The sequence below is a fragment of the Poecilia mexicana genome, unplaced genomic scaffold (genome assembly GCF_051168715.1).
Source record: "Poecilia mexicana isolate PSO_F unplaced genomic scaffold, ASM5116871v1 scaffold_10, whole genome shotgun sequence".
NCBI classification, from domain to species: domain Eukaryota; kingdom Metazoa; phylum Chordata; class Actinopteri; order Cyprinodontiformes; family Poeciliidae; genus Poecilia; species Poecilia mexicana.
This window is the reverse complement of record NW_028263379.1, coordinates 20,548,271-20,570,183: the sequence shown is the minus strand read 5'-3', so window position 1 is coordinate 20,570,183 and position 21,913 is coordinate 20,548,271. Positions and strand designations below refer to the sequence as shown.

Genomic DNA, 21,913 nt, shown 5'->3' with positions numbered 1-21,913 from the left:
CAAGTATTTTTACTTGGAGATTTGGAGTTCCTAATTTAAAGATCAATTTGTTATTCAGTTGTTTGCACTATAAATAACTCTGTGTGTTTTTATATATTAATACCCTAACTTTCTACCCTTGTTTCCAAATATTTCTCCTTAAATAATTTTATGAATGTGTGTCAATGTTTTAACTGGAGCTTCTTATAATCACTTGAACGTTTTGACGTCAAATTATAAACTGTCAACAAAGTCTGCGATTTGCTCATTGAACAGAAGGTGGCGGTGGGGCACCTTCTATATCAATTCCAACTATCTTTAAACAAATAGAAGAAGATGTTAGCCTTCTTCTATTTAGCTAGGCTAAATCGAAGCTAGCCTAGCTTTGGCTAACTCACGGTGGTTTTTAATGCTTTATTATTTTCTAAGTGTAGTATTTGCTTTCTATATTCATGCAAGACGTATTTATAATTTAGAATTTCTGTATGGCCTGTTATTGCATAGATATCAACTTAAATTCGGGTAGCTATAGCTAGCTAAATAACGTTTTTTTTTTTGCTAGCAGTTTATTTATATTTTGCAGAGAGCGGCTATCTGTCGTTATTAGTCTTTAATACAGCCGTTAATGTATTTGCGCATGTGGAGAATCCTTGTCTTTGCCTCAGTCTCGACTGTTGGTGTGGTTTCTTTGTTTATTAGTCTAATTTAATGAAAAATAATAGATTAATGAAATGTCGGCGCAAAAAGACTGTGAGTTTTTGGTTAAAAGAGCCCGGGAGTTGGTTTCTGATGATCCCTGCGCGGCCAAGGCATGGCTAATAACAGCCAGAACCCTATACCCAACAGATTTCAACATACAGGTAACATTAAGCATCCATTTGTAGCAGAACGTACCTCTGTCATGATTGCTTAGAAGCTCGTTTCGCTTGCTGTTTTTACAGTATGAAATGTACATCATTGAACGCAATGCAGAGAGGACAGCTTCGGCTGGGAGACTACTGTATGACATGTGAGTTACAGCACGGGATTCAGTTACCATCTTATGTCCAGCTTGTGCTAAAAGTTGCCAACCATGTGTTCCCCCAATAGGTTCATAAACTTTCCAGATCAGCCGATTGTGTGGCGTGAGATCAGTGTCATCACAGCTGCCCTCCGCAGTGACTCTCAGGACAAACATGCACAATTTCTAAGAGGTGAGACAACAATACCTTGCAAAATAGGAATACTTATTGAACTTTTATCACAGCTTGTCGCACCACCACAATAAACTGCTTTCATTGGGACTTTTGTGACACACTAACATAAAATAGTAGATAATTGAAGAGTGGAACGAAAATAATAGATGCTTTTAAATTTTCCCTTTTTTATATATTTCACACTGAAATACTGAAAAGTGTCCTAAGAACCTATTAAACATTCTAGCAGTACTTTATAGAGCTGCCTTTTGTGGCATTTGTAGCTTTTGTTGTATTTTGAGGGGAAGTACCTACCAGTTTATGGAAAGTTGAGGATTTTCTCTATTCTTTTTTGCAAAATTATTTAAGCTCATTGTGTACAGCATTGTTTAAAAGTTGTTTCACAGATTCTTATTAAGATGTATCACTGACGACCATATGTGTTTGTCTTTTTCCCTTGCCCAGCTCTTTTTGAGACGCTGCCTGGCCGTGTGCAGTGTGAGATGCTGCTGAAAGCCACAGAGCAGTGCTTCAACACCTTGGAGAAGGCAGAGATGCTGCTGCTCCTTCTGAAGCGCTTTCCAGAGTCTGTCGTCCAGCACGGGGTGTGCAATAACACCTTTCCAGCAACTCTTAATGTTTTGAGATGTGAATCCAGTGTAACCTGTTTAGTGGTGTGCTTTGTGTTGTTAGGTCAATTTAGGCGAGACTTTGCTGGAGGCAGAGGCATCAGAAAATGTGGAGACTCCTGTCAACTGTTTCAGAAAACTTTTTGGTCAGTAATGGTTATGATTAAAATCCATATAATCCAAGCCATTTGAGGGAGAAACATAATTTTTTTTAACACAATTTTCTATTTTTGTAGTATGTGATGTCCTTCCCTTGGTCATAAACAACATGGACATGCGTCTGCCTGCAAGCCTAATGCAGAAATATATCCTGAAAGCAGCTGAATTCTACATCGGTTATGTTACCCGTGGACCTTCATCTGATGTGCAGTTACAAGGTACACCTTCCTGCCAACATTTTGCAGATCTATCATAGTTTCTATGTTCTTACATTGTTATTTGCCTTATATTTTTTAGGTAGCCAAGATGGTGCAACTCTAAAGTCTCCTGGAGTGTCTCGTGGCTCCCAGCGGTTTGTGATTGATGGCCTGTCTGAGAAATCGTCAGTAGTAGCAGAACCTTGGGAGAGGCTGCTTGATATCGTCACTGTCGTTGGTGCTCGCTGCGAGTGGCAGGGAGACAAAGGACAGAGGTAGCCGCCCTTTGACTCACTCAGACAGAATCATGAAAAATATCCAGTAAATGTCTAATTTATAATTTTTTTTACTCTTTTAGAGACTCTTGCGGCGTGTTTGCACAGGAAACAAATTTTGGGATGAAAGTTTTTATGCAACTGATAAAATATGTGGTCCTTGTATCTGTGTGTGCTAGGAGTTACATCGACATGCTGCAAAGAGTGAAAGAGTTGTGTCGCTATCTGCCTGGTCTTGAAGGAGAAACAAGGTCGCGCTACTGCAGTCAGGTGGTCATTTGTGCTGCACTCGTCCTTTTTCGCAGTGCCTTTCTCTATGTCTCAGCTGTACAGCCGTCACTGTTCCAGGGTCAGTCTCTGTGCTCAAAGCACTTAAAGTTTGCTCTGTCTTTTTATCATCTTATAAGTTTATATGCGCATTTCTTTTTTGAAGGGGTTGGTGCAATGACTTCAGGACCATGGATCCTGGTGGAGGACTTGAGTTCGGTGTACAGTGATGTGGAGGTGGACAGAGCAACGTTGAAGCATGCACATAAGAAACGCAAACTGGCTGACGGGAGAGAGAAAACAATGGTCAGAACAGATTTAAGATCTTTTTAGCAAAGAAAGATTGGTATATTTCTTTAAAATACTGTCTTGGCACTAAAAGGAGCACATAAACGCACTCGTAGTGTGATTTCCATTTTTTTTTTCTGGACATATTATTGTAGAGCTCCGATGATGAAGAAGGTTTGGGGAAAGGCCGTGGCCGACACATTCTGGTCAACAAGACAGAGATGCCCAACTGGTCAGAAACACTGGAGAGTTTCCGTACAGCGAGGGAAAGTTGGGACCTGCTCCATTCTCACGATGGTCTGGAAGCTGGTAATGGATTCCTGTGGTGTTTTTGGGTTCCATATTCTCTTCACCTAGATTGCTCTTAAGATCAGACAATTGAATCACTATTTATTTAAATGGACTTTGTTTCTGAATGTCTTTTAGAGTTCAAGAAGATCTGTGCAGCATGGAAGATGGAAAGCTGGCTCTGGTTCAGAATCTTCCTCTCTGACATGATTATACACCAGGCAAGGATCTTGCTCAAAGCCTTGTTCGCTTACTTTGTCAGCTGCTCTGAACTTACCCACAGCATATTTTAAATGCAGATATTTACTTAATATCAGGATTTCTGCAAGCTCCTAAAAGTAATTAATTTAGTAGTTCAATCCATGTTTTAGGCCTTCAAATATATTAAATAGTTTTAAATTAAATGTATTTAAGTCTTAATCGTGTGTGCTTGTTTATCATTATATCCTATATTATGATATGTTTATTCTTTGGGGGTGGTTGAGATATGTTCTGGTAGCATTGTATTGTTGTATAATTTGTAGTTCTTACTGAAGAATTTGTTGTTTTGCTGTGACAAAACTACAAGTCCCACGATGTAGGGAAGCAATGAACCCTGGAAAAGAACAGTTTACTAACTGCTGTAGACACTTGTGGCACATGCCAAGGACATTGCAATTTAAGTTTATTAGGGCTTATTTAACTTGACTAAGTAATCAGTAATAAGTTAAATAAATAAATAGTTATTTGGTGATTAAGTTATTGTTATTTTTCAAAATTCCTGTAGGTCTTAACGCAAGTCAAAACTGTTTAAAAAGATCTTAGATTGTCCTGAATTTAACTTGCCAATTGTTGCAGAAATCCTTTGACATATTGAAATTAAGGGGAATTTAACTAGCAACTAAGACGTATATTTAAATGTTAATATTGTGTAGTGACTAGAGCAAATGCAATAAATTATGAGGGCTGATTACACTAAGTAGATAAACATTTGCTTCATTATATATCTGTTTATTTTTTCCATGCCTGCCTTACAAGATTTATTTGTCTGTACTAATTGTGTTTGCATATGGTTGTTGCTCCCAGGGCCATTATCGCAAGGCCGTCTCCAGCCTGCATCAGATGGCGTCAGTGCAGCAGCCTCAGCCTGCACAGCAGAGCCCCACAGGCCAGGCCAGCCTGGAGCACCACAGGGCCCTGATACAGCAGGCATCCTGCCACTATGCACTGGGAGAGTACAGGGTAAACATATGCACACCATCTCACTCTACTAGTGTTTCGGTCGGTGCATGTTGGTAAGCATGCATGGGTTAGTTAAAAAATTTGACACAAAATGCATTCAGTCTTCAATCTTACCGTCTTTTAGCACTAAGCTCTGGTTGAAAGGTCTTTTTCAGTTTGTATTCAGTTGATTGCGTAACTTTGTGTTTTTTAGGGATATTGACCTAATATATAACCAGTTTAATGTCACAATAATTTATCAGCAAAGTGCCATGAACTTTGTCCTAGAAAGAAAACTAACAGCACTTGACCTGAAGGTGGCAGTATTGGTTAAAACTACTTCTTTAAGGTCATGTTTACCAAATTAAATTTTGGTTGAGAAACATAATGCACAATTACATTACAAGTGTAACCCTCTGGAATTATAATGGAAATTGTCATCCATTTGGTAAAAATGTTCCTGTTGGTGCACTTGGTATCTTTTTTGCATAAAATCTCTGTTTCAACAAACATTTTGGAACTTAACTTTCAAAATCTTTTTTAGAGATTAATAGAACACTATATTTCAAGTAGTTTTTGATTTGGCCAAATTTTGTGACTTATTTGAACTGCAGTCACAAAAGGGAACCAATTTTAGCATTAGAAAGAGCATAAAAAAGTTGGCAATAACCTTCTACTATTTTGGTGACCTGTCCAAGGTTTACACTGCCTCTCGCCTGTTGACTGCTGGAGATAGGCACCAGCCTCCCTCACAACCCCACAAGGATGACCGTGTTATTGGATGGATGGAAAGAAAAATATTTTCTCCTGTTTATTTTAATGAGCCTTTGCATCTTTATATACACTGTGTTGTATTTTGTTGATCAGATGGCCTGTGAAAAGCTCCTAGATGTTGTGAGTGGGCTGGTTCCCCCAAACCAAGAACTGACCAAAGCACCAGAAGATGTGAGCAGAATCAAATCCAAGACCAGGAAAGGCAAGCATTATAGTTTTATCCACATATTCTGATTATTAGTGGGTTTCAATTTGAATTTCTATTAGATAGAGTTTAGGCCATCATGTTATTGGTGGAATATTCCTGACTGAAAATAACAGGTTTTCAGTATTACCATCAATATTTTTAACAAAAACATATCATGATGTGTTTGAAACGACTTCCTACCCATCCTGTAGCTTACTAAGTCTATTTAAAAAAAAAAAGAAAAACTTCTTACTTTAGCAAGTGAAAAGCTTTTTCTTTGTTTCCACACTATGAATATCAGTGGTTTTCACAATTGTTAAGAAATTCTTTTATGTAAGAATGGGAAAAAAAAAATCATCTTTTCAGCTCTTCTACAGTGTTCACTGAAAGAATTGGGGATCGTATTAGAAGAAGTTTTAACCTGATGTTTGTAGAACCTTGATATACTTTCAGTGTTATGAAGAGTTCATGCCTTGTAAGTGACATAGATTACTTCCTTGTTGAAGATGGATTTATGTCCTGAAATGTCTGTTCAAACTCTGTACTATTACAACCATTCAATACATTAGATTACAGAAAAGTAAATTTATTCCAGTAACTCAATTCACTGAGTTAGTGCAACACATTGTACAGATTAATTGCACACAGTCATGTTTTAAAGCCTTTGTTTCAGCTTATGAAAACACAACATTTAGGAGTAGAATATTGTATCTCATAAGTAAGTGAAAATGATGGTTTTAATGTAGAAAGTAAATATATGATGAAAATGTTTAATTAGTTAATTACTCATCCAAACAATTCTTCTATATCTGCCTAAACTAGGTAATGACCTACGGTTGCTTCCCTGCACCAGCAGAGCTGTGTTACCTTTCTGTCTCCAGCTGATGCTTGCTTGCTTTAAGGTACTTGGATTAGTAGAATATTTGAAATGACAACCACTGATTTCTTTCAAATGTGATGCTTTGATTCTTTTTCTTCTTTTTTCTTTGATTGACCAGCTCAGAGCCTTCACAGACAGCCGTGACGACCTGTCTCTCGGCCATGTGGTGGTGCTGCTGCAGCATGACTGGCCACAGGGAGAGATGCTGTTCTTAAAGGCTGTTGATAAAATCTGTCAGCAAGGGAGTTTCCAATATGAGAACTTCTTCAACTATGTCACCAGTATCCTTATCTGTCACTGCAAACACAATACGGTCAAAGTTGTTAAGGACACATTTGCGTGGCCTGTTTGTTCATCGGCTTTTCTGTCATGTCCGGTATGTTGGTTTACTTAAACTCATTATTACACTCAGACATTGACATGCTGGAGGAGTTTGCGTACTTGCGGACTCCAGAGGGAGGGAGAATTCAGCTGGAGCTGCTTCCTAATCAGGGAATGCTGATTAAGTAAGGGGCAACCATATGGAAGTTTTCCACTTTGCATGGTGACTCTGCACTTCCCCTTTCTGTTGATGTTTTTAATGAAAGCAGATTAGCTACACAGACTTGGCTTGTGGGGAAAATTGTTGCTTTGGACTAAATGAACTGTTAATGGAGCCACCTTATAGATAGGAGAACAGTCCCTTGCAAAAATATTCATACACGTTTAACCTTTTCACATTTTTTTCTCATTAGAACCACAAACTTCACAAAGCTCTATTAGAAGTCTGATAAGTACAAGTGGAGTTAAAGGAAGTTTTTGGTTTACTTGCAAAATGCTATATGTGGAAGAAAACTAACAGTGCATCTCACCCTGCACACACTATTTCCCCAGTGAAATGCGATCATGGTGTTTTTCTTTAGCAGTGAAGGGACAGCTGGTCAAAGTTAATTTGAAGATGCATTGAGCTCAGTACAAGAAGTCCTAAAAGATCTTGTTAGAGTCTGCAAAAGACTTGAGACTCTGGCAGACTCTCTAGATCTGCAAAGCTGTTCCAAGCTACCTCACAAGATTTGCTCCAAAAGATTGATTCAGGAAGGCTGAATACATCTGCACACCACACTTCCATCATCATTTCCCTACATTTCACAATTATTCAAGTCTCTCAGAAACATACACTGATGTTTCAAATAGTAACCTAACAAAATATGAAAACGTTCAGCTGCTGTTAATATTTTTGTAAGTGACTGTATGTGCTAAGCCATAAAGCAATATTTAAACTCTCTCTGGTTCATTGCTGTAGCAGTTGTAGATTCTTAAGTTAACTCTCACTGACAGAGTTGTTGAATGTTGCTGTCCCTCAGGAACCCTAGCCCCGCCCTGGGGGTGGAGTTAAATACCCTTCTGCTCCAAGGGGTGCAGACAGTGGACAGGTACCCCAGGCCCCTCCTCCCACAGTCCCCATCCCGCCCACACCAGTCACCCTTCCTCCATTCCCAGCTTTAAGGCTTGTCATCCCCTCCCCAGTTTTAATTTGGGACATTTTGCATCAAGAGTTGGTTGTTCTTTGATTTCCTGTTGCTGTTTGTTAATTTAATTCATTTCCCCTCTTTTCTGTGGTCATCAATGTTGTTGTTATCAGAGGATGATGTCGGTGTTTTTGCACAGTCAGTTTAGTTTTTTTTTTTACAGTTCATAGCAATCTCATCCCATTTGTGGACATGTTTTTATAGCGTTTTTATTTACAATACTCAACATAAGTGGTTTAATGTAAATTGTCTTTGTGTGTGGAAGGAACGAAGCAACATGATGTTACCATGACCGTGTTTTTGTTGTGTTTCTCATATTAATGTCAGTTCTGTCCGTCAGTATATTTTTGACCGTTTGTATGTTTATTTTTTTTTAATCATTTTCGTCCTGCAGACACCACACTGTGACTCGAGGGATCACCAAGGGAGTGAAGGAGGATTTCCGCCTGGCCATGGAGAGGCAGGTGTCACGTTGTGGAGAAAATCTACTCAGTGTGCTTCACCGTTTCTGCATTAATGAGAAAATAATCATCATCCAGTCTCTTCCTTAACACCTGGCTTTTTTATTTGCACAGATTTAGTGCAGTTGGACTTATATTAGAACTCAAACAGTGGAACTGTTCTCTTCTCAATTTATCAGTTTGGGATAAATTTGGGTGTCCGTTGTGCTTTTTGTCATTTTCAGAGAACTGTAACCTTCACAACCTTCACACATTTTGTGTAGGTGTTGATGTCGAGTAAAGACTCAAATGCTTTTTGATACTCTTTATTGTTTTGCTATACTGTTTTGATCAGACTGTATGTTTATATTGATGTTGCCATTAAATGTCTGACTGGTTAAAATGCAGATAATACATCATTTCATGTCATGCAAGCATATCTATATAAAAATGTAATTCTTCAACGTGAAAAAAAAAAGAAGCAGAAAGTAAAAACTGCACGTTTTTACCAATGCCAAAGCATAAGTCATTCCCAAAATTTCTACTGTCACAAAATAACAGGAAAAGACTTTTCACAATCACAGCCAGCAAGCATTTCTATTACATCAATTAAACGGGGGTGCGAAGACAACACAGAGCAACAAAACCCAATTTATAAGGACTTTTAAAAAATTTTTATCTCGTCTGACATTTCCAGGATAAATATGCTTTTCCATTATGACCTGAACACCCCACAGCTGTTTTGATTCATGGTTTCAGGTTTGGTCCTGATGCTCACCTTGGAAAGCACTGTTGTAGTCTAACTAATCTTTTTATTACACTGTCCAGCTCACACTTCCTTTAGTGCTCATATGCACTCCAGAAAAGTACAGAATCTGATCAATATATTTTGTAGGACTGGCTAGTATTGAATAAGAAAACGTAGTTTGGGGAAACATCTATAGCTCCACCTTTTTTCCCTGTCCCATTATTCACAAGTTCCTTGGATCAGTCTGTCCAATCGTCTATTAATTTGTTTGTTCATTTAGTCCCTCTGTTTTCCAACTTTTTTTTCTATATGTAAAATCTGACCAAGGTGGATATATTTGCCATACATTTATTGTGGTCTTCTGTATCTTACTATAACAATCAGCTAAACTCATCTTGGTGATTACGGAGTTACTCTTCTGTTTCTGCCACCAGTTTACTCGGCAGGTCAGCCTGCAGAGCAGCCCTCAGATTAGCCCAGAACAGCCTGTGTTTGGCTTTGTCCTGAGGCCATTCCAGGTACGTGTGTCGTTTCATCATAGACTTAAGCTGGTAGTACTTGGACGGGATCAGATACTGGGGCAGAGGTTCAAGCAGCACCAGCACGAGGCTGTCCGACCCCTGAGAAAGACGTTGATGGCTGGCGAAGTAAAGCTCATAATGGCACCATTCACTCTTGACAAAGTGAGCGGAGAGCAGAAACACTGAGCGGCGACTTTTCTCCACACATGTGATGATGTTCTCCATAATTGTTTTCCCCGGCACAAAGTCTTTTTCATGGTGGCAGATTCTGAGCCCTCCTGCAGGACCCTCGAGGTTCAAAAGCAGGAAATTCTTCACCCAGTCTGCGTCGTGCTGGCTGTAGGACACAAAAGCATGGAACTCGATGCCCACCAGGTCTTCGGGTCGAAGCTGCCGCATTCTCGCTCGATGTTTGGCTCTGGTCCACTGCCAGATCATGCCCATGTACCAAGGCACATCCAGACGTCGGCACAGAAAGAAAATGCTGACAATCAGTACTACTGAAGGAACCAGGATGGTGGCTGCCAGAAGGCTGGCGCTGCAAGAGATCTCAGGAATCTGGAAGGTTTCTAATGTGGAATTCCTGGCTGCTTCGGGGTAGATGCAGTGGTAGCCCTCTGGCCATTTTAACAGTTCAAGACCTGAGTGGCCACTCTTATATTCGGTCTGAATGCCGAGACGAATGAAGTGCCTCAGAGGGCAGGTGCAGGTGAATGGGTTGTCACTTGCGTCCAGGATTTTCAGATTAGGACATCTTTTCAGATTTCTCAGTGAAGGTGCATGGAGGGAGTTTGACTTCAGCAGAAGCTCAGTCATTTTTGGGAAGTCATCACATACCGGCAGATCTCGGAGCCTGTTAGCATTCAGATTCAGAGAAGAGAGATTTTGCAGTTTGTGGACTAACTGTGGTATTACAGAAATCTGGTTGTTCTGTAGGTCCAGTGTTTCAACCCCTTTTGGTAGACAATTAAAAACATTATCTGTTAGACCTCCAGAAGAAAGATTCATAACAGTGATGCTCGGTGGCCACTTACAATAAGGGGAACCGTCATACACAAAGGAGTTGATACTGAGGTCCAGGTGTCGCAGAGATTTCATGTACTGCAACCTTTGACTCACTACTTGTAGGTTCTTCAGATTATTGCCTACCAGAGAGAGATTTTGTACGTTGCCCAGGGTCTCGCATTCAACTGTTTTTTGACCTTCGAATCTGGAGAAGATGGAATCAGACAGCGCGCAGAAAGAGAAGTCCAATTCAAGGATGGGGCTCTGTTTTTTCGGACACGTCATGTGAATCAGTGAAGTCTCTACGATTGCACAGTGCTCTACTGGCAGGTTGATGAAAAAGTTGTACAAGGCTTCCTGAGAGAAAAAAAAGGAGGTTACAACGGCTCGTGTGGCTGTGAAGGACCGCATTGAGGATGTCTCTGTCACAGGGGTGTCTTTAATTGGGGGCTTGTTTATTGCCACATCAGAGGCGCTCAGTTGGGCAATGGATGTGTACAGAGTGGCATTTATTAATTGAGTTAAATCGTCCCAGTCAATTACAATGTTGCTCACGGAAAGAGAGCGAGTGGAAATTATGGCTCTTTTACTAAGCTGTGTTTTTGCATATTGGTAGCCCCCACTTATATTCCTCACTTCGACTTCTACAAAAAATGACAATGCATCAGCAAGCAATTCACTCTGGGTTATTTTTCCACCATTTAGATCTACTTGAATTTTTTCAGCATGAATATCCATTAAGCTGTTTGCTTCATAATCAAGTTCCTCCTCCAGAGAAAGGGTCAAGCGGTATAACGTCACGTTAGCGATGTTCTTGAAATCCCCCAAGCTGATGACTTTCGCTCCAAGTGTTAAACTCTCCAGTTTTCTTAAGAGACTGAACTCTCTTCCCAAGGTCATGTTCTCAAACTTGTTCCATGCCATGTTCAGCACTCTGAGATTCCCTGTAAATGACAAGTAACGTTGCTCTGACAGGTTCCTCAGCACGTTGTGCGACAGATCCAGATTCTCTAGAAGCGGCGTGTCATGAAACGTCTCTGTGTCAATGAGCTCCAAGCCATTCCACGACATGTTCAGGAACCGAAGGAGGGTTGTGTTTTTAAATTCCCCTTTGTGGAGCTGATGTATGTGGTTGCATGACAGGTCGATATATTCTGCAGCAAGAGGCAGGTCTGTTGGGACAGAGGAGAGGTTTCTAGACGATCGGTCTACGATGCTGTCATGGGTTGAAGTACACATCTGCAGCATCACCAACACGGCCGCTGCCCAGAGGAATGCAGTCGATGGCCCCATCGCCTGTCTGGATAAATGGAAGATAATGTGGATTAATACCACTGTGACAGTGTCCCTGCAACATTTCCTGCTTACTTCACCTTGATTCAAGTTTTTAATGTAGAAGAAACGTTTAATGTATCCTGCTTTTACTTAAAGCCTTTTGAAACAAACAAAAAAAAATACTTCCAACTTAAACTTTTTCAAATATTGCCATGTTACAATTGGTGTATCCCATTGGTTCTCCTGTAGTGGAAGGAAAGTAATTTGTGGTCCCAATCATTATTATTATTCTTGCTTCAGAAAATACTGGAAGGTGCAGTTTGTATGCAATCATGTGTGCACATCTCACTCTATGGAAGTCTGTGTTTCTCTAACATTGCTGTACATGTGGATATTTAATATCAATTTTAACAGTACTGAAAAAAATAACAAGATTATATACCAGAACTCTCAAAACCAAACAGCAGAATATCACTCAAGTAAGAGCAGTGATACTTCATGATAATATTACTCAAGTAAATGTAAAACAATACTGTGATGATGCATTTAGTCAACGTTATTTGCTTTGGGATGCAATCCAACGTGTCTCTCCTGACATGTAAGATTATATGGGATGAATGTTTTACCTTTAAACAAACTAAAGTTAGTGTGGATCAAATAATACAACCCTTTAGTACATTTCTTCCAAAACATTACTCCAGTAAATGTAACTAAGTAGTTACTACCCACCTTTCACAGACTAGATATTTATATGTGCACACAGATCTGACTGATACTTGCATGGTTTCATTTTAGCAAGATCTAGTAACACTAGAGGACGCCATTGTCTCACCGACAGAAAACTAACACTGTAGTTAATGGAAAAAAAAAAGAAACGTTCAGAATTGTTCTTAAAGAAACTATCACGACATCAGTCAAATACACTCAAAGAAATGAATCATTGACTTAATATAATTTTTTATATATTGACTTGTATCAGGGCTATATACTATGATCATTACAGGAATTTATTTACAGTTATATCATAGTAAGTTATTCTGTAGCAAACATTGGTACTGACTGAAACCAAATAGCTGAATATACAACCATATAACAGTTTTTCATGATTTCCTTCATGCTAATTATACAGTGAATTTTGGAAAACAACCCTAAATATACAGTAAGTGCTATAGTGGAATGGTTTAGATTATAGCTTGTTGTGTGTTAGAATGACCCAAACAAAGTTAGAACTAAAACCAATTATGAATATGTGACAGGACTAAACAAAACTACTGTTCACAGACACTCTGTCCAGAACTGTCGCACTGAGCTCGAGCTATTTTACAAAGAAAAAAGGTAAAAACTGCAGCTTGAATGTGTAAAGCTGTTGTAGACATAACACAAAAAACTGTAGCTGTAATACCATTTGAATTAAAAGCACTTCATACATCTTTGGCAAGCATATTATTGTAAAAACAGAGGAAATAGTGCACAAACCTGAGCCAGCTTCAGATGCCTTTTTAATCCAAATCTTAGTCGCAGAAGACTGATTTTTCAAAGATGGGGAAAAAGTGCAATTTACTCATAATAATGTTGGTTTTTCCACAAAATGGGTGGAAAAAACAAAAAAGGTTTCTCAAAAGACAAGCATCAATTCTACTGTTGGATTGGCTTCTGCTCCTTATTTGTAATAGTGTTGCACTAAATAGCCACATTGATGTGAAACAGATATAGAAATGAAAGCTCCTCTCTAACCAGTTGTGCCTTTTCTCTCACATCCCCATCCCGTTTTCACTTCCTGTTTTATTTACAGCACAGAGTGACAAAGAAAACTTCTTCCTCTTGACAAGACAGTACAGATACAGAAATCTGATTATTTTAGTGCTTCTGAACATTCGGTTCTATTTTCTTTAATTATTAAAATAATTCATTTAAGATACCTTCCTTCATCATTTTTAATGGTCTAAAATTAAAAAATCTTTTGTTCATTTCCAAGAAAGGTGTCGCAACGTAAGCTTCACAAATGACAGATCAACTCAGTTTCAGCAGTTTCCATCCTTTAGCGTCATGGTGACCCAATAATGGCAGTGGGGATAGTAAATAGACATTTGTCACTTTTTAATTTGCTTACGCCTCGATCCCTTGAAGCAGAGTGACTGTGTTGTTTACCTTACTACAATCTCTGCCGCTGGACAAGGTGGAATCATTTTTTGATGTGCTTTAACTGTGATGGAAAGGCCTTTTTTTATTTTTAAGACACACATATCCCAGCAATTTCCTCTGCCACCCTGTGCGATTTTTGCCTTGGGTGACTGACTGGCACATACACAGAGAGGAGAGCTAAATTTAATAAAGTCAGATAATGCGGTGTGTTTGTTGTCACCTGGTACCATTAGGTCAGATCAGGGTGGGAACACTGCAAACGTCCTTACCACCTCTTACAATAAGAAAAACAATGAAAAAGGAAAACACCTTGGATCATCTCTTGTAAATCGGCTAAAAATTAACCTAATTTGTTTATTCGTCATGAACATTTGGCAACTATTAATTCAAACCTCATCACTAAGAAGGGTTTCCAGAGGAGTATTTCTTCAGGATCAGAGTACAAGCTAATTATTGACACGAGGATGTTCTGTGTAGAAAAATACCCCAAAGAAGAACAAGTCATTAATAATACAGTCACAAAGTGTAATGAGGTCTTACTCTTTGCTTTTACATTTGATGATATAATCAGACTTTTCTATTACTTTGCTTAAGTAAGAATTAATCTGTTGTAAGACAATAGCAGCTTGCTTGGGTATGAGTCAACCTTTGTATGTGTGAATCTATGTTGCAGGGAGGGGCTGAGTGGGAGCAGAAGTACACAGAGGGAGAGACAGATAGGGAGAGACAGACCAGGTTGTCAGATGGACACAGCAGCACCTTGAGGCTTCCAATGTCCCTCTCTCTTTGTTTCTCTGTTTTTCTTTCACTTACAATGGATCTACGTTCAGCTAGAAAAGGACTTATCATGGTGAAGCTGACTGGCACCTGCTGTCTTCAAAGTGGATTTTAAAGACAAAGTGGACTCCTTCAGTATGCTGAACCATCCTTCCTGTCACACACACCTTTTGGTTTCCCTTCTGTTGTTGACGTTCGCTTGGGACCGGGCGGTCTGTTCTCCTGGGGAAGGCAGGAGTATCTGGCAGCGACCTAAACCGAGCCCCATTAGCAAAGACCAGTCTTTTCTTCAGGACACCTTCCCCCCGGGGTTCATCTGGGGCTCAGGTACATCGGCCTTCCAAAATGAAGGCGCCTGGAACCAGGATGGGAAAGGCATCTCCATTTGGGACCATTTCACCCACTCCTCCACCAGTGACTATTTTCCCAGAGAGACTGCAGATGTGACAAGTGACAGCTACAACTGCTGGGAAGAAGATGTAGAGGCACTGGGATATCTCGGTGTAAGATCATACACTTTCTCCCTTTCCTGGCCCAGACTTTTCCCTGAAGGCAATGCCACTGGCGAGCCCAATGCAGCTGCTGTGGATCACTACAGTCGCCTCATAGAGAGGCTGCTAGAAAAGAAAATTGAGCCTATTGTGACTCTCTACCATTGGGACCTACCACAGGTGTTCCAGGATCAATATGGAGGCTGGAAAAATAACACGTTAGTGGAGCTTTTTGAGCAGTACGCGACGTTTTGTTTCAAAACGTTTGGGAGTCGTGTTAAATACTGGCTCACAATGCACAACCCGTACCTGGTGGCCGTGCAAGGGTACGGGACAGGCGTGCACGCTCCTGGAGAAAAAGGGGGGGTCTCCGGCTCTCTCACTGTAGCCCATAACCTGATTAGGGTGAGTCGTGCAGGGTTACTCAACAACTTTCTTTGTACAGTTTATAAGATCACACACACAGTCTGTGAGCAAACTTTGAACTCCTACAGCTTTATCATTTTATGATAGTCAATGAATGTTTATATCTCCAGAAAGGCTGTTAGGTCACAGGACAGAGTAGCAAACACAGACCAGATCGGTGGTCTGTTACTGACTTTTACAAGTCTCTTAATCCAACATAACTACTGCATACAATTAAGGCAATAATCCACAAAACATCCCCACTCACTGGTGGTTTTATCTTCCTGACGATTGGTTGGCTATATTCATATTGACAGGTTTTGTGATAAGTAAACAAGACACTTAAAGAGACACTGGGGTCAAAGTCCACCACATCAGCACTTTTGTGGTGGAGGGAATCTGCGTGTGTGTGAGTGTCAGGAAGTCACGGAGATACGCCTCATTAATACTCACTTACGTTTATGCAGTCAAGCACAGCTGGTCCGCTCCCAGCTAACACCAAGCAGATAGAATAAGTAAATAGTGATTTTCCACTTCCTCATACTGATTAAAATGCTGTAACAAATGTACTTCTTTTTCTGCCCTATTCAAAAAAAATCTATCAAGCATGACATATTAGCTTGATATGTCATGCTAATATATCATACATATCAAGCGAAATATGTATGAATATCAAATCACTTATTTTCTTTAAATAAAGGATTTGATGTAGTCTTGTGTAGAAAGCCCTGCAAAAGTATTCCCCTTGAATGTTATTTGGTCAGAGCAAAGGAGGCTAAATACAAACGCATGCAATATTTTTAAGATGAATGAAATATATTTTTTCCACTTTACAATACACTGAAGTCTGTGGTTGTAATTAGACAAAGTATGTTCAAAGTGTAATCATACTCTTGCAGGCCACTGTGTATTAATATTTAAAAAGGTATTTAACATTTGTTTTGTTTTATCTCTATTTAATATTTTTCTATTTTAAATAGAGAAGTAGAGAACAGAGAATAAAGTTTGTAACATTTTAATATTGCGAGATTTTTACAAAATACCATAAAATCTATTCAGGCTGTCACATGTAACAGGTATCCAGGTAAGATGAATTTTATTAGTTGAACTGCTTTTGTACTGTTTTAGTATTTTGCCAACAAATTAACAACATCCTTACAGAGTCTGTATTGTTGTTTTTAGGCACACGCCAAAGCATGGCAGACATACAACAGTCACTTCCGTCCAACTCAGAGGGGTAAAGTATCCATTGTTTTAGGTTCCCACTGGGTTGAACCCCACAGAGGCCAGCCTACAGCTGCCAACGTGGCTCTCTGTCAGCAGTCCATGGAGGCCATTCTTGGATGGTTTGCTGATCCCATCTTTGGTGCTGGGGACTATCCAGTCTCTCTCAAAATAAAATATGCCGGTCTCATGCCCATGTTCACCCCTGAAGAGAAGCTCTGGGTGCAGAAAACAGCTGACTTTTTTGCTCTGTCGTTTGGGCCAAACAATTTCCGTCTTGGCCAGAACCTGTTACACAATGGGCAGAGCATCACCCCGGACCTGCGACGCCTCCTGGGCTGGATAAAACTAGAGTACGGGAACCCAAGCGTACTGGTGGCAGAAGGGGGGTGGTTCTCTGACGCCAGTGTTGGAAGAGAAGACACAGTTGCCATCTACCTGATGAAAAGTTTTATCAACCAAGTCCTACAGGGTAAATATGAAATCTCTTGGATCTAAACTCTTAAATAGCACATCTAGTTCTTAGAAAGTAAATACTGAAGTCTTTTCATTTTTATTTTAGCCATCAAGTTTGATGGTGTGCAGGTGTTTGGCTACTCAGCCTGGTCATTGTTGGATGGATTTGAGTGGAATTATGGCTACAGTGTAAGAAGAGGTCTTTTCTACGTTGACTTCAATCAACCAAACAGAACCAGGGTTCCCAAGACCACGGCTCAATACTTCAAGCAAATTGTCACTGACAATGGTTTTCCAGCTGATGAAAACTCATCAACAGATCTTAAAGGCCATTTTCCTTGTAAATTTCACTGGGGGATAGCAGACTCTACACTGCAGGTAAAACGCATCGTTTTACGAGTTACAATTAAAGAAAGCAAAACAAATTCTGGTAGATCATTCATTAATTGTTTTCTTAATTATTTGCTGCTTTGCAGGTCCGGTTCCACCCTTTCTCCCCACAGTTTTCTGACCCTCACGTATACAGCTGGAACCTCACAGGGGACGGATCGCTGCAACCACTCCCAGGGGTGAAGCTTAACACCAGAACTGCCCAGTGCACAGATTATCTGGCTATTCGCAACCATCTCCGCTTGTTTGCATCCACTGGGGCATCTCATTACCGCTTCGCTCTTAACTGGTCTCTCATTTTACCCGAGGGAAGCCGCTCAAATGTAAACACCGAAGCCCTGAGGTAGAGCTCAACAAACACACAAACCTCTGAGTGTGGATGGAAAGAGTCTGCTTACTTTAATTTAATAGATTTTAATGGAAACACTTTTACAGCGAAAATTTTAAGTGTCTTACAGAATATTAATATTACATTAAGTTTTGACATTTTGTCACAGTACAACTTGAAGCGCCTGAGTATTTATTATTATTATTTTTTTTCTTCTGATAAATGGTTTTCAGCATATTTTTTCCAACAAGTAAAACTAGAAATTGTCTTGCGTGGCTTGCATTTGTATTCAGTCATGTTTACTATGATACCCTAAAATATAATTTAGTGTTACCAGTTGCACTGTTCTATCCATCAAACAAGAATGGAAAGAGTAAGGCCTCATAAAGGCTAGGTATTGATCAAATAACCAGTCAAAAGGAAAACTATTACTCTGGAGAAGCTGCAGAGATCCACAGCTCAGGCAGAAAAGAACAACCCCAAATTGTTTGTTACAGAGAAATGGCCTTTATAGAAGAGTAATAGTAAGAAAGTATTTGTGAAATAGATGCCATGAGAATTTCCCTTAGGTTTTTAAATCTCAATCTTAAATTGGTTCAGCCCCTAGTAGGACAACAGCCCTAAAGAGCTGCTATAGGACAGTTTAGATGAAAGCATATTCATGAGCTGGATCATCCCAGCACAGTTTTTAGTTTTATTTTTGTAAAGGATATTTGATAAAAATATTTTCCTGTCCCTTCACATTAATTCTGAACAACTTCCCAGTCTCCACTGTAGCAGAGCATGCTGACAACATATTGTTGCCACAGCTACGTATTAATATGGAAATGGTTTGTTTTGCCTCATGTTATTTACATTTTTATTAGTCTAGTGCATAAACTTGCAAGAAATACATTGAAATGTGTTGCAATATGTCTAAATGAGAACCACTTTAAGGGATATGAGAGTCTTTGTAAGGAACTGCGTTTCCCAACAATTAATTGACCTTCCTTTTTCTCAATTTGTCATCCAGAGTGCAAAAAATAACATATTCCTCTATACTTCCAAAAGGTACTACCGCTGTGTGCTGACAGAGATCAAGAAGCTAAACCTGGAAGCTATGGTCATCCTGTACCATCCAACACACAGAGCTCCGAACTTGGGTTTGCCAGGGCCACTGCATGGGTCTGGCGGTTGGCTGAATTACACGACAGTGGGAGCTTTTCAAGAATATGTAGCACTTTGTTACCAGGAGCTGGGTACCTGGGTTCACTACTGGATCACCATCAATGAGCCAAACAGACTCATAGATATATATTCCAATGTCACAGAGAGGCATCAAGCCGCTCATAATCTGCTAATAGCCCATGCCAAAGCCTGGAGGTTACATGAGAGGGAGTATTTCGGTGAACAGAGATCACTGGTGTCTCTCGCTCTACATGCTGATTGGGCCATCCCAGGTAACCCTTTTGTAGAGTCACATACAGTGGCAACAGAAAGATTTCTGCTGTTTGAACTTGGATTCTTCTTGGATCCATTGCTTGGGACAAGAGATGAGAAGAAAAAGGGGAAATACCCCTCTGAAATGAGGGAATACCTGGATGAAAGAGCAAGAGTATTTGGACTTCCCAAATCACCTCTTCCTCATTTTACCACAACTGAGAGACAGGAGCTCAATGGGGCATTGAGTTTTATTGCCTTGAATCATTTTACAACACGTTTAGTTTCTCCAAATCCTCACACACAGGACACCCTCCAAAGAAAACCAGCACCCGAGCATGACTGTGTAACTTTCTCAGACCCCACCTGGCCGTCCTCCAGCTTGGGGCAGGCTCTGGTACCCTGGGGTCTACGGAAGATGCTGAAATGGGTGAATCAGAGGTATGGCAGAACTCTGCCTATCATTGTCACAGCCAGTGGGATTGATGACCAAGCTTCATTTGAGGATAACCTCAGGCAGTATTACCTCAGGAGTTATCTACAGGAAGCTCTCAAAGGTAAGCTACCTTGAATGTCTTGTGGAATTATTGGGTGTAAGAAACACATGAACAGACTTTTGTTACGGATGTCGAAACAGAGATCTGTCCCCCTGGGTAGTACAGCTTTAATGACTGTATTGGTTCCTGCCATAAAAGTCAGACTTAATGAGATGGCATGAACGTAATCAAACCATAAAGGAAGGGAGAGGCAATTGCTGAGGCTACAGCTCTGATTATTGTTCCATATTTTGCTGATAGTGAACCATACAGTGAACCAATTTGTTCCCATGTTGGATAATGAAGAAACCCCTCAGAGTTAAAAAAATAAATAAATAAAACTCTAATTTTTACTTTCTCTTTCCTTTACTCTCAGCTTACCATCTTGATGGAGTCAACTTGCAAGGTTTCTATGTGTGGAAGCTCCAAGATCGACATGCCCCTCTGTTTGGTCTTTTCACCTCAACCCAGCACCAATCCAAAGCCAAGGCCTCTGTCGCATTATACAGAGAAATCATCTCTAACAGTGGTTCTTCTAACAATAGCACAACGCAGCCGTGTAGATTCACTGAGCAGCAGGAAAAATGTTTGACGTGTGAGTGGATGTTGAAGAACAAACCAATGCTGGTCTTTGGGGGCTGCCTTCTAATAACGTCTGGCATGCTAGCTGCACTCATCATCTTCATTGTTATCAGCAAGAGGAATAAAAAACACGACAGACGGAGGAAGAAGAGGAAAGAGAACCGAAGGAGAAGAAATAAAGCATCAGCATATTGCATATGTCCTGATGTTAGATACTAACTGTAGTAAGGACCTGAATTTGTACCAGAAAAAATGCAGAGAAGAACCACAAAATCCACCTGTGTCCATCATTAGTGTCTACTTTTCTTGAAGTGACAAATGAGTTCACTTGTAATGTATGTCACAAAACATGTCAAAACAATTGTTCTTAGATAGTCACGACAAAAAGAAAGTATACACTGTGTTTTAACTTTTTCATATTTTGTCACTTTGCAGACATAGACTTCAATGTACTGTGTTTTTTTGCTCTACTTGATAGACTAGCAGATAATGGTGAAATAGAAGGAGCACAATGTTTCTTCTTTGTTTTTGTTTTTTTTTCTAAAAGCAAAAACCTAAAAGGTGTGGCCTACATTTGTAGTCAACCAATCAAAGCAATGGTTTGTATCATCCGGGGTATCTTTGCATGTCTGGAAACTGGATGAAGAGAACCTGTGATTATCCAGTTCTAAATTCTGCCACAGATTCTAAATTGGATTTTGTGTCAGGGAGGGTCAGTGTAGCACATGAATATGTTTTTATCCAGACCATCTCATTGTAACTTTGAGTGATCTTTCTGCAACTAGAACCCCTACTCTATGCCAAGATTTTTTACAGTATCACCCCAAATTTAGCTTAATTCATCTTCCTAGCCAGCTTCCCTGTCACTAGTGAGGAGAAGTATCCTCACAACATATCAACGTGTTGATGTCAGTTTTTTATTGGCATGTTGCTTCAAGTCCAAAGAGTACATTCAAGTTTGTGCTTGTGAAATGACCAAACATGAAATCACTGAAAAAGACTGTCTTTTAACCAGGTTCTAAAAAAAATTAGTCTACTTCAAGTGTGTGATTACTTACACCTTTACAGATTACTATACTGACAATTTCTAAACCTGCCTAAGGCATTCAGTACTGAAAACAACATGAAGTAACTTCATGAAAATTGTACATTTATTATAATGTTTTTGTTGTGTGTGTGTGTGTGTGTGTGTGTGTGTGTTACTCTGATGTAATTTTTTATTTAATTGTGTGCAGTTCTAGTTTTTATACGAAGAAGTCTGGTCGTCCTTAGTCAAGCGTTCGTCACGCTGTGTAATTCTCCTGGGATGGAACAACAGTGCCATCTGGTGTTATTACGTGATTCTGAGATGAAACAATCATTCTGGAA

At 39.8% G+C, this 21,913-nt stretch overlaps 3 protein-coding genes across 3 annotated transcripts; 2 read left to right on the top strand and 1 right to left on the bottom strand.

The window, feature by feature from the left end:
• Positions 1 to 105: 105 nt before the first annotated feature.
• ints10 (integrator complex subunit 10) lies at positions 106 to 8,649 on the top strand. The gene is made up of 17 exons (XM_014991236.2): positions 106 to 839; positions 921 to 988; positions 1,069 to 1,172; positions 1,620 to 1,759; positions 1,848 to 1,929; positions 2,020 to 2,160; positions 2,240 to 2,414; positions 2,594 to 2,763; positions 2,848 to 2,987; positions 3,125 to 3,278; positions 3,396 to 3,478; positions 4,323 to 4,478; positions 5,325 to 5,433; positions 6,241 to 6,320; positions 6,417 to 6,579; positions 6,711 to 6,804; positions 8,201 to 8,649. Exons 1-17 carry the CDS (start codon positions 711 to 713, stop codon positions 8,355 to 8,357), a joined length of 2,145 nt encoding a protein of 714 aa, XP_014846722.1. The 5' UTR covers positions 106 to 710; the 3' UTR covers positions 8,358 to 8,649.
• tlr1 (toll-like receptor 1) lies at positions 8,560 to 13,494 on the bottom strand. The gene is made up of 2 exons (XM_014991232.2): positions 13,272 to 13,494; positions 8,560 to 11,820 (listed from the first exon to the last, which is right to left on the bottom strand). Exon 2 carries the CDS (start codon positions 11,811 to 11,813, stop codon positions 9,405 to 9,407), a length of 2,409 nt encoding a protein of 802 aa, XP_014846718.2. The 5' UTR covers positions 11,814 to 11,820; positions 13,272 to 13,494; the 3' UTR covers positions 8,560 to 9,404.
• Positions 13,495 to 14,851: 1,357 nt separating this feature from the next.
• On the top strand, positions 14,852 to 20,919 carry klb (klotho beta). Its single transcript, XM_014991231.2, has 6 exons — positions 14,852 to 15,610; positions 16,793 to 17,306; positions 17,397 to 17,668; positions 17,767 to 18,023; positions 19,059 to 19,984; positions 20,340 to 20,919. Exons 1-6 carry the CDS (start codon positions 14,852 to 14,854, stop codon positions 20,762 to 20,764), a joined length of 3,153 nt encoding a protein of 1,050 aa, XP_014846717.2. The 3' UTR covers positions 20,765 to 20,919.
• Positions 20,920 to 21,913: the final 994 nt, after the last annotated feature.

What these genes read in the sequence shown, in the direction of transcription:
- ints10 (XM_014991236.2), top strand. Translation starts at nt 711, where the DNA reads ATGTCGGCGCAAAAAGACTGTGAGTTTTTGGTTAAAAGAGCCCGGGAG. An exon ending in ACATGCACAATTTCTAAGAG is followed by an intron (nt 1,173 to 1,619) that starts GTGAGACAACAA and finishes TCCCTTGCCCAG; the next exon opens with CTCTTTTTGAGACGCTGCCT. An exon ending in ACGGGAGAGAGAAAACAATG is followed by an intron (nt 2,988 to 3,124) that starts GTCAGAACAGAT and finishes ATATTATTGTAG; the next exon opens with AGCTCCGATGATGAAGAAGG.
- tlr1 (XM_014991232.2), bottom strand. Translation starts at nt 11,813, where the DNA reads ATGGGGCCATCGACTGCATTCCTCTGGGCAGCGGCCGTGTTGGTGATG.
- klb (XM_014991231.2), top strand. Translation starts at nt 14,852, where the DNA reads ATGCTGAACCATCCTTCCTGTCACACACACCTTTTGGTTTCCCTTCTG. An exon ending in GTAAACACCGAAGCCCTGAG is followed by an intron (nt 18,024 to 19,058) that starts GTAGAGCTCAAC and finishes TACTTCCAAAAG; the next exon opens with GTACTACCGCTGTGTGCTGA. An exon ending in TCTACAGGAAGCTCTCAAAG is followed by an intron (nt 19,985 to 20,339) that starts GTAAGCTACCTT and finishes CTTTACTCTCAG; the next exon opens with CTTACCATCTTGATGGAGTC.